This window comes from Larus michahellis, chromosome 5 (assembly GCF_964199755.1).
Source record: "Larus michahellis chromosome 5, bLarMic1.1, whole genome shotgun sequence".
In the NCBI taxonomy this organism is placed as follows: Eukaryota; Metazoa; Chordata; class Aves; order Charadriiformes; family Laridae; genus Larus; species Larus michahellis.
The window spans coordinates 30074555-30086591 of NC_133900.1; the positions used below are offsets into that span (position 1 = coordinate 30074555).

Consider the following 12037-nt stretch of genomic DNA (forward strand, 5'->3'; position numbering starts at 1 on the left):
ATAGGGTCAGTGTTCACACAGACCTCACCCACCACATTCCTCTACCCAGCTGCTTACAGAAGACAGCATTTCTTCATTTCTGCAGGGATTAGAGCTTGAAGCTGTGAAACAGAGATTTAATTGACTCAACCACTGTAGTACCAAAGCCTAAGGATGTCTGATTTTGTAACAGATATCTGGGTCAAATGTTGTAGATAAATGAAATCCACTACAAAAGGGAATTACTTCTGTAATATGTTGAATGTCTAAATAGCTTAAAAACCCACCTTTCTAGTTGGTGTAGACATCTGTTTACAGTCAAAAGTATTCTCCATAAATATTCTTGCAAACTTCAAGCAAGAGCAAGTACCAATATTCTGCACTTAACTTTGACACTGCAAATGCCCATTCCACTAATACAGTTGTATCATAAAGTTACAGTGACTCATCACCAGCTTCTTCGAAGGATTTGAAAAAAAAAAAAAAAAGGCTTCATATAGTCTTTATCTCTCTCTCTCTCTCTCTCCCCTCCCTGTAGGTGGGAAAAGAAATGCTTTCTCAACTTGCAAAGCAAAGGCGGCGACACCAGGACCCCTTCTGGAGATGGAAGCTTGTTAAACCCTAGGTGTGTCCTTCATCCACACAGACCACCCCCAAGGAGTCTGTCTAGGATGTCATTCACCCTGATGTCACTGCTAGAGACACTGAATCATAAAGACAATCACTGCCAAAATCCTTCACTGTCACAAGGTCCAGCCCCGATACAAATAGAGCAAATGAGCTCCTGGGTCAGCGGAGCAGCTTTTGTCTTCACTCCACCTCTGCCTTGCACTCTTAAGCCCCCGTCTCATCTGTGTCCGTATCAAGTCAGCAAACAAAGTAGCGTGGCTGTCTCTGCCTGCTTCAGCCAACAGAATAACGTAGACCACAGCTGCCCCATACAGCACATCAAGGAATGGAATTTGCCTGGACCAGGATGACACACTCAACCTTCTTTTTATTTAATGGTGCGACAGGATCAATTTTGGTTTTAGCTTTTTTAAGAAACTTGAATGCTTTTATATTTTAACTTTTAGTTTGTAATTTCTTTGGTGTATATTTTACTAGGTATGAGCTTTTAAACAAGTGTCAGAAATCTGAAATACTTTTTAAAATAAAAGGGGTTTTTCTTTTTTTTTTTTTTTTCTGACAGAGGAAAAACCTGTATGGAAAAAAGGTGGCTTTTTTTGTTAAACTATTTGTAACAAATAGTGGCCTCTCAGTCTATATAATACAGTGTCCTATAGAACTAAATAAATGTAACAACAGTCAGCTGGTCAGTAGACACCTCAGTCTTGCATCATCTACTCTGTATACATAAGCAATACATCCAGCAGATCTGACTGCAGTGAGTTCTCCTTCTCACCCATTCCCCTTCTCCTTGTAAAAAGCCCAGCACTTGAATTATTACTTCAATTGTTCTGTATTTGTATCTGTTTTTGTTAGCCTGTTAGTGGGATTTTATGCCAGTTGTTGAAATGAGCATTGATGTACCCATTTTTTAAAATAGTAAGGCGCAGCCTTTGCCAAAAATACTGTCAACCGATTATTTTTTTTTTGTCATTCCAGTTTGAGTTAATGTGCTGAGCATTTGTTTTTTAATAAAAGCTTTGTAATAAAACTAAAGTCAATTGTCTGGCTTGAAAAAAAATGAGACTGGCTTGCGCCAGAATCCCTCGAAGGTAAGAAGCAAGCCCAGGAAGACACAGTCACTTCTAAGGCTGAAGATTTTTGGCTCATTCTTTCCTTGTAGGAAATGCAACGTGTCTGTTTGGCTGTTTGCTCATCTGAAGTAAAATCATTTTGGAAGAGGCGCTTTTTTTCTTCCTAAAGAGAGCAGAAGTCTCTTGTTTTCATACTAGGAGTAAGGAATGGGCAGGCTCAGTGCTCCCTTTTGCTTCTCAGTTAGATACGGCCCAAGTGGAAGTACCAGGATCTGTGATCCCTCCCTCTATCTTCAGTTTCCTATGAAAATCTTAGTGAACGCAGCAGTGGTTTTAAGCTGGTGATTAGGATTATGGATTCTGGATGCAGTCCGTGCCCACACAAGGGGTAGGAGACTACAGTTGAATTTCTTATAGCTCTGTAAATTACCCCGCGGTCAGGGACTGGAGCTGGATGCAGAATCAGCTGTGGAGGGCCTGGTTTCTTTCATGGTGTCAGATGCAGAGAGTCGGCATCGCCTGCCTACTGCCAGTGGTGCCCGTGAGACGTTCCTGCGATAGCAAGCAGCTCCTCTGCACCCTTCAAAACTGAAAACGCAGGCGTTTGAGTCTTTCAAGCCCCAAACACTACCGGCAACTTCTCTCACACCTTTCCCCTTTTGTTCAGGGACTGGTATTCCACAGCTTTGAAAAACAGGCACAGCTGCCCGACTTCTACTAAAGGACCTCTAAAGGTAAAAAAAAACCCCACTGTAGCCATAGACAAACTATTTCAATAGTTTGTGAGCACCACTGCAAAAGAAATATTATGCACTGTACACTGAATCAGCATACCCTGTATTCTAGCTTCCTGCATCTTGTTTGATGTGAGACTGAACTAAGTCAAGCTTGAGCTACAAGAAATTACATAGGTGAGTTACTGCCTAAGGAAGCTTTGTGATTAAATTGTTTATAACTGACCCTTAAACTGTTGCGTAAGAAATTTCATAATTAAAAATGTTATAAAACAGCTTCCTCTTAAACCAGCATGCACTGCACACAAAACTGATTGTAAGAATGGAACCAGCATATTAGTTCTTGCAATATTTATTTCTAGCAACTAGTGATTACATTAAAAAAAAAAAAAAAAACCAAAAAAAAACAAAAAAAACAAACAAGTGACCAGGCAAGGCAACGCTCTCAGATGGTCGGAGAAAACAGCTCTGAGAACAGCAACTGTTATACTGGAATTTTGCAAGACTTGGCTACATTTCCATTCCAGTCAGTTATCCCAGCCTTTGCTGGAAACCTGTCTGGGTTTTGGTTTGGGCTTTGGTTTTGTTTTTTGTTGTTGTTTTTAAAGGGAAAAAAGCAAGTACTTTAGCACAGTAATTGTTCTAAATCAAGGATTACTGCAGTCAGTTCTGTAAATTACATGTTCCAAAGATAACAGTTCTTTTAAAAACTTTTTAAAACATGACTACTTTATTTAGATTTTTTAATGGCTATTTAAAAAGCCACTTACCCCTTTTGCAAAAAAAAATGTTCCCAATAGCAGTATTAACCTTATGTAGCACGTTGTCCCAAATACACTGTGTAGTGAACAGTTGCCTGTCTTAAGGATGAAAGGTCTTTCAGCTCTAATAGTGAAGGAGAGAAAGAGTTCAGGAGCTAAAAATAACATCTCTGCTGTTAACATACAGTGAGCAAGCACCATGTGTTGGGCTCATTCATAGATCAAAGCCCTTTCACTCATAGCAACTATGGGAAAGGTCAACTAATATGCAAGGCTTCGGATGCTCCCATGAGAGTACCTGAAACAGAGCGCTATCCTGGAATACCCTCTGTGACGGGTCAGTGTCCGCTCCTCCCCTCACTGCTGATTGGCATTTGTTCCTGTGGGACTGAAAGAGCAAAATGCCCTGGGCCCTCACTGTACCACACCAGCTTGTCAGTGGAGACAGATGAGCTAGTAGAAATGGCCTAGCGATGATGGTGTTACCCTGGCTGTAAGACTAGGTTTAAATCCTTGTGATACCAAGTAAATTATTCCAGGTGAGACTCAAAAACGACACCAAAATTCCTGATGAGCAATTAAAGCAGAAGCCAGCATCTAACCATGTCTCTCTCAGGTGCCTGAGGAGATGATTACCCTGTATTTCCCACAGAAAATGTCTTTAAGGATTTAAATACTCCTACCTAATGGCTGAGTTAATTATCCAGATGCTTCTATACAAGCATTCATAAACCTGCTCTCTCCCTCTATATTTCATTCCCTGCACGTGCCAAAACCAGTTCTGCACAGATCATGGTACAGGTAGTCCCATTCATAAACACAGGAGATATCCAAGTAGCTAGGAAACACACGTCCTTCCCCCTCCTCTCACCGAAAAAACAGCAAAGGGCAAAGACACAGAACAGGGCAGTTGCGCCAGGATTATTTACAACTAATTGGGCCAACATCACAGGATGGTCTGCCTCCCCAGGCTTCTGGATCACCTGGACCAGAGCCACTTCCCCTCCGTTACATTAAAAGAACAATGCTCCAGGCTAACTTTGGCTTCTTACACAGCAAGTGATGACAGATTCACTAGTTGTGCTTATAGGGACTCACCAGCTCTAGAGAATTATCTTCTGTTGTAGTTTCCGCTTTGGATTAGCTAACGGAAAAGGCAGTAAGTTAGTTGTACAAGTGATGGCTCGATGGTTTGGTCAATCTGCAGCATATGTGGGACCTTAAGGACCCAACCGTTGCTCCAGGCTGTATGACAGCAGAATCCAGAGTGTCAGTCATCCGCACTCCTTTGAAACCACAACAACACACATGGCTTTGGAGCAACCACTCCCTGTTTCCTGATGGCCTCCTGCTCTGATCTACGTGGCGGCTAATTAGGCTAAAGCAAGACAGGCAGAAAACAAAGGACACTGCAGAGACTAAGAAATGCCCAGTAACCTCTCCAATAACGTAACTGCAGTTTGTTCCCTTGCATTCACAAGGGGGCTAACATGCCAGGCAGCCTCCCCTCCAGCATAAGGACCTAATACCAAGTAGAAGATTACAGGGTAAAGAAGCGGCTCCACAAATAGCCAGAAGCCTGTCAGCTATGAACACATTTCTCCAAAGTCAGGTCAGTGACAAAACTACTGGGCTAAGAAGGAAGTTAGCCAAAAGAAGAGCGGCTGTAACAGGAAAATGTCCTGCTGTAAACACAGATGTTCTGAGATGAAGCCTAAAACCTAGAAAGTGCGCCCAAACACATTCATTTTTACACATGACAGGCCAGGAAGAGAACCTCTGGATTAATGCATGAATTTACTCTGTGAGTCTCCTCATGGATACAAAGATCATCTTTAGAAAGCAAGCACGCAAACAAGCATCTGCAGCCCCAGGAAAAGGGACATATCTGCCAGAAATACGGGAAATGAACCTCTTAACCACCAGCTTCCAGACGTCTGCTCCCCATCCTCCCAGGTAAATACTCATACCTTCAGGCCATTGGCTTTAGATGACATCTTCTCCCTGGCTGGCACACTCCTCCTGCAACAACCATAACTTCACTGAGCCACAGAAGCAGCATCTGCTTGGCTGAGATAACAGTCACTGCTTACCTGGTCTGCGATACTAAGGGTTTCTTCTAATGATATTCTACAAAACACATTTTGATAAACTCACCCATCCCACCTCCCAGAAATACAAATAAGTGACAGGTTTGTTCATCCCTCTCGGCTATGGAAAACCAACATGAACCAGCAGAGCTAGGAGAAAAATTTCCATCTGTCTCATACCAAAAGAGCAATTTGCCCAAGAACTGGTCTGTCCTGTTCACTGTGCTGAAAAAAGGTAACTATGACAAAATAGAATCTTCAGCAGAATAAGAAAAACAACACACTGCACAACTTAATGGTGGTCAAGACACTTATTTGGAGAGGCAACTCTTTGAATTTGAACTAGTTTCCTACAGTAAGAAAACTGGCTAAAACTTCCTGCAGGATGTTGATTAGGCTGAGGTAGGACCATCTCTGTGTCTTCTTTAAGAGAGAACAAGCCACAGAGACAAGGACTCAGATCTTGACAAATCAAAATGCTATATAAGGGTTAGGTTTTCTCATCACCTGCCTGTGAAAGTGAAGTGCTGGGTAATAAAAAAGGAGACAGTACACACTGGAACATGGCAACGGCTACACCCCTTGACTGAGACAAAGTTTCAAAGCCCGAGACAGACAAAATTCTTAAAATCTAGTTGCTGCTTTTGCTACCCTGAAATGTTTCCTTCTTAGTCTTCTCCTGTGAAATCTGTTTTATTTTGTAATGACTAACATCATCAGCAACAACTTCTTCCTCTCCATTCAATCCTAAATTAGATAGGCAGTAATCATATTTGCAAACAAACCATGCCTGAGGAATTACAGAACGGCCACTGCTTTTTTTCCTGTAAAAACCTAGCTCAAACCCTACCCAACTTCTTAGTACAATGTCTTGAAAGAATTCACAATCAAAACAACTTAATCTAAAGTCCCTCAATAAATTTAACAATGAGTGGCTTTAGTCACTGGTTGAAAATTCAGATTTTATAAGGAAGATTTTGATATATGGTCTAAAGGTTTCCCTTTGTGTGGGACTGGTATGACTGCATGACTCAGAAATAAAACCACTCACAGCACTCAGTTAATCACTGAGCAGTCTAGTTCTGCCTGTACTGGTATTCTAAAGCAGTTACTCCCTACATTATTTTTTTATTTTATTTTTTAAAAGCATGAATTTACTGAAATTACTACTGAAACAGAATGGCAAGCAATTTCTCATAATTAATAATAAGTGAATAAATTATTCACTTCTTCCTCTGGTCCATTCAGTTACACTCCTGCTGTAGGGTTTCTCCATCCTCCCGCATCTCTGTGGTGTTTGACTGACCTCTCTGCTCCTGCCCTGTCCCCATGGGCAGCTGGGGCTTCCCTGCTGATGGAACAGCACTGCTAAGTGCTCTCATCCACTGGGAAGCAGTCTCCCCTTTCCAATGACCTGATGCTGGATCTCCTATGAACATAAAAAAGGATGGACTTAAATCTAGCCCAGGTCTAACACCTATACTGTATCTTCATTCAGTCCAGTTTGGAAATAAATACCATTTGAAGAAAGAATGGGGAAAAGGACTATTTTCAATTCATTTTACAGAAGAATTTCCCTGTATATCTGTTCCCCAAACACATTCCAAGGATGCTACTTCCTTAGCTCACAGATATGTTTTGAGGATCAGATATGATTAAAAATAACTAGTGTAAACCACAGAAGAATTAAGGGATATCTTAAATGAGATGCATACATCTACAGTACAGGTATGGTTATTATAACTGCTACTACACAATTATATAAACATGGAATATACTGGATTTATCAACCAACATTTGATGAATTCTTCAGATCACCTTTCTCCAACAGCTGTCTCACTAGCTTAACGCCTTGTCATTTTTATTTGGGAGTTACCTCACTTCCAGCGTCAACAGTAACAACTCAGGGAATAGTAAGAGAACAGAGTAAACTGATGGGTGTGGATTTTTGTGTTTCACCTGAACTATTTTCTGTTGTGCACTATTGTAGCATTACCCTTCCATGATCCTAGGGGAGTGTGGAGAGACTTACACTTAGGCAAAGGGTTGTAACTAAGCAGAAGTAGCAGCTCACAGAAAAGACAAAAGGGAAAAGCATTAACACCAGTCCCCACTACCCACCACTACTATGACAGCTGAACACTGACAACTAGGCACCAACTTTCTCACCTGTCCTTTTACCAGACTTCATCCAATTTTTTTTCAGACATTACGGCCAATACTTCGTTAAATTAGGTAGTTTATAGACATGACAGCTCCTAAACAGGACAAGAAAACCTGCGAAGTTCTTCACACCATACAGTAGTTGGGGTTGAAGGATGTCCTTGCTAATTCACATCTTGAAATCAGTTCTATTCAAACATATCTAAAATCCTTTAACACATGCTGGATTTCCAGCTGCCATGTCATATATCAAATTTTGTTACTTCTCTCTCTGCTCCTCAGCAGATCCAGCAAGTTCTCCAAAAGAACTTCCTTACGCACAGAAGGCAGAGAAAGTGGCTCTCCTTCCCCGCCAACAGCCAAAAATGTACATGGAAAATTAGTTAAAAGAAAGCAAACTTTGTGAGCAAGCAAGCCTTAGCAAACTGCTGTACTTAACTCAGGAAAACCTGCTGTATGGGCACTGCTTTTGTTTAGCCTGATTTAATTATTTAGATTGATTTTTAGATTTTTAACTCCCAATTTCAGTATAAATCAGTTGTAAATTGAGCTAGGTGCCTGCAGTTTTGCACTATTCTCATAATGTGACTTAAAATGAAATTCTAAGTCAAACTGATACCAGCCATAGCTAAGCCCAGTCTTATCTGTCACCGACCAGTTCATTCCCTAAAAACACAATAAAAGCGATTTTTCAAAAAAATCACAGTCTTCACTGGAAACTTTCCTCCTTGTAATGTTCACTGCCACTGTAGGAAAGCCAAAAACAGTGAGCCCGCCGGTGAAGATCATGTCTATTGTATGACCATCTGACACATTCATCATAATTTGCCATTAATTCTCCCTTCCACCAATACGCTACTTTAAATGTCAGGTGTCAATAAGCTAAGCAACATTTTCAGCTGTAAACCTATGCAAATAATCTTTAGAGTATAACTCTGCCCTTGAGGTAAACTATATGCTCAACTTTTATTCTAAGACAACCAATGTCCTTACAAATTTAGATCCATGTAACAATACTGGCTTCAGTTCATAGATTTGCCAGTTTAGTGTCAACTTAAGCAACAATAGCTTTCAGTCTTAGCCAAACATAAAATGCCAAGTCTCTAAGAAAGAGAGAGACTTCTTCCTCAGTTCCAATTAATGCTTTTGTTTAAAGAAATAAAAAAGATGGTATCAGGAAAACAACTTATGTGAAATTAACAGCATCTTCCCCTCCCCACCCTCCATACTCTCTCTCCTTTTTAAAATAAAAATTTACCACTTTAAAAACCTCATCTCTCTAGTACTGAATAAATTAAATTCTCCAAGTATCTTCTGTCTCTTAAAGTAAGCTATTTAAATGCTTATCATAGATCTCACTCTTCACAGACACTGCCATTTTCCTAAAAGCACCCTGACTGGGTTTTAGAATCCACAGCCTCATTCAAATCAGCTCTCTCCTAATGAAGTATTTCCACATAGCCTATTTCACCCACCCTCCTTCCTCAAAGGACTCACACAAGTGTTTTTTTTAAGGTACTTAAAACATTATTTGGGTGCTTAACTTTTGCTGCTCGCTCTCTGACACTAATGTCAAGATAGCACCCAGAAATCCATCCATAAGCAGCTGTGATAACACTTTGGCTCAAAAGACAGTGAAGTGGGTGGGTGAAGAAATTACGAGGCAGTATTTTTTTCTGACTGTTAGAAGTATAGTCTGATTGCTACTACCTGAAATTAATAACTAGCAGCATGAGCAGAGTTTTGCTCCTGAAACTGATTCTGTGTTCAACAAAATAGATAAACAGCAAACAGAAGGAAGAGGCTGAAAATTGCTGGGTTTTTTCACATTCTCTCAAGAACTGGAGCAGGGTGGGAGAACTTGTCATTAAAATCCACACCAGTTCTCTTCTAATATTCCCCATTGTTTTGAAAATTAAGTTCAAGATTTAAATAAAACTAGGACCCCCAAAATCAAGCTCTTCATAACCACTTCTTTAAGTTCTGAGAAGCATTTCAGTGCTGAAAAGAAACCATTGGAAGCTAGATGCCTCACCTGCTTAGACATTCTGGAAAACATCATTAGGCTTCCAACTGAAAGTTTTAGAAATCTCACCCTAAATTGCAAAGAAGAAAGAACTGCAACATCAGCTTTAAGGAACCCATTAGCCCTCCTGTTGTCTTCAGAGAAGAAGGACTTCAAGTAGTCATCAGAAACATTTTACCTTTTACAACCTCTTTAGAGAAAACCAACAACTAAAAATCCTGTGAAATATAAATGCAGTATATCTTACAGCTGCTTATGCATGCAGCTTCCTAGGATCCAAAACAGCAGGACTCAAACAGAGGTAAGGTAAAGCAGTTGAAGATTCAGAGTTGAAGCTAGGGCTTCCAATGGCTGGAGTGCTTCAGTCCGGCTCAGGGCATCACTGCATGTCAAGGAAGTCAGGGATAAGAATGGTTCCTTCATCACATCATAGACCACTGTGTTACCTACGCAGGCCCTGCCACCAGCAGAGCAGGCAAATCTCAGTCTGTGCACAATCAAAACCCGCTTATTGTAAGTGTGTGGTTTTACCAATTTCCATTGCACAAATGCTTAATAGATCCATTTGAGTATGCGAGGATAATTAAGCAAAAAAAGGGGGATTTTATTTGGTGCTAATTCACCACATGCAAATTCCAGCTGTTTACTGTAGACCTACCGCCAAGCATACACTTCTTCCCACAGCTCATCAGAAAGCGCCTCACTGGTGAAAGTGGTTAATCCACAAGATTTTTGTTGCTGAAGCCAAGACTCCAAATGGGGGGTTTAGGTTACTAATGACAAAAATTTTGCATTCTTTAACCAGCAAATACTGTAAGGGTTTGTCCATTTACAGAAAACCACCCTAGAAGTGGTTGCTGGCAGAAAAATGGGACCAGAATAGAAGAAGCTGTTACCAGGCAGGATAGAGATGCACCAAGCAAAGCAGTAGTGGACAACAGGCTAGGAAAAAATCCTGTTATCTGGCAGCATGAAACAGCCAAAGTAAGCGACAAGTTCCTCAGTGCCCGCCAAGCAAAAGCCTTGTGCTAAAATATCCTCCTGTGCCCTGGCCAACTTAGAGCATCTGACCCAAGGCTGGAAACAAAACTTGGCCTAATGCCTCATTGTGATGCCTCATGCCACCACATGACAAAAGAAACGGCTCCTTTAATAACTAGGTTTGGTGTTTTGTATTATTCCTACCCCAGGAGCAACTAAAACATCCAACCAGCATTAGAGCTTTATGGTGCTCGTTTCTCTGCAAAGAATGCACTGCTGTCAGTTACTTGCAATTTATAGAAAACCAAATAGAAAGCCTCTAAGGGAATAAAAAGAGACGAGTGAACTGAACAAGTGCAAAGGTGCTCCATGGGCATACGAACCTAAATCTGATTAATGTATTATCAGTAACAACCCCAGACCTCATTACATACTGTTGTGTGATCATATACATTTAATTTAAGACCCTGCATAGCACTGCATTTTTAAATGGAAAAGTATACTAGATAGCAAATGGTACATAAAAACGGATTTCAGTTATAACGTGAACTTTTGAGGAGATCATAAAATTCAAGACAGATCCTTCTACAAATCATCTTTACAGTTACCAGATCGTGGCTCCACTTAACCCTTCTCTAACAGAATTCAGCAGAAGCACTCCTCTATGGCTGTGAACAGGAAAAGCTTCTAAAGGAACATATAACATGAAAAGGTCTAGCTCTCAAAGGAATCATAGCATCTGCTTTTGCTCCTGGTCTCAGCTGTTCCAAGAAGCACAGGGAAATAGGCATTATTCAGGTCAGTTTTATAATCGCTCACGTGGTTGCAAACTGTAGTGAATAAAAATATCGAGATGTGGGTCACTGCTGTGGTACTAGTTAGAAAAGTAAGAATATAGTACCACAGCTGCAGGTACAAGAAGACTACTGCCTCTCTTGAAAAAATTAACTCCAAAATTGTCAGGAGTAAATTTTTAGGGAAAGTTGGTCACTATGAACTACAAAAACTGCTTGTGGTTTGCCCACATCTTTAAAGGGACTTGGTACTGTAAAGTGGCTTTCTCTAGATGTAAGAATAACAAGCATGCATTAAACTTTGGCAATTATGTGTTGATAGCTTAATAAAAATCAGTAGTATGAACAGTTGCAATAACCATCAGCTCTATATATATCTATCAAAATGGACACAGGCTTGAAGAGCAATACTCTGAGACATGGAAAACGTTTTGTATCTATCTCATGATGCTACACAGTGGATGCTTACACAAAGAGTTCACTAGGGAAGAGCAAGCATCTGTAGTTTCACACAAATTCTCCAATCTCCAAAGTTACACAACAGAGATTGTTTGCTAGTATCTACATCCTTTAGTACCTACCTTTCTGACCACAGAAAGGCTTACACCTAACTCATTTGCAGACTTCATTGACCAAAGCCTGGCACAAAGTCTGGAACACACAAGACCTTTTCACACCAAGACAACCTTTTGGGTGGGCAAACCGGAAATACCTCTTTTTCAGATGCCCTTCTCTTTCTAATAACAAGTACAGATTTAACCGGACAATCACATCTTGATACACTTAGCTTTATACAGCAAGTTTCT

General features: G+C 40.5%; 1 protein-coding gene across 1 annotated transcript in view; it reads left to right on the top strand.

The window, feature by feature from the left end:
- Positions 1-5116, top strand: part of LEF1 (lymphoid enhancer binding factor 1) — a 73225-nt gene extending 68109 nt beyond the window's left edge. The window contains exon 11 of the mRNA XM_074588826.1: positions 518-5116. Coding sequence (XP_074444927.1) covers positions 518-597 — 80 coding nt within the window. The 3' untranslated portion in view covers positions 598-5116. The remainder of the gene's footprint in view (positions 1-517) is intronic.
- The last annotated feature ends 6921 nt before the right edge of the window (positions 5117-12037 follow it).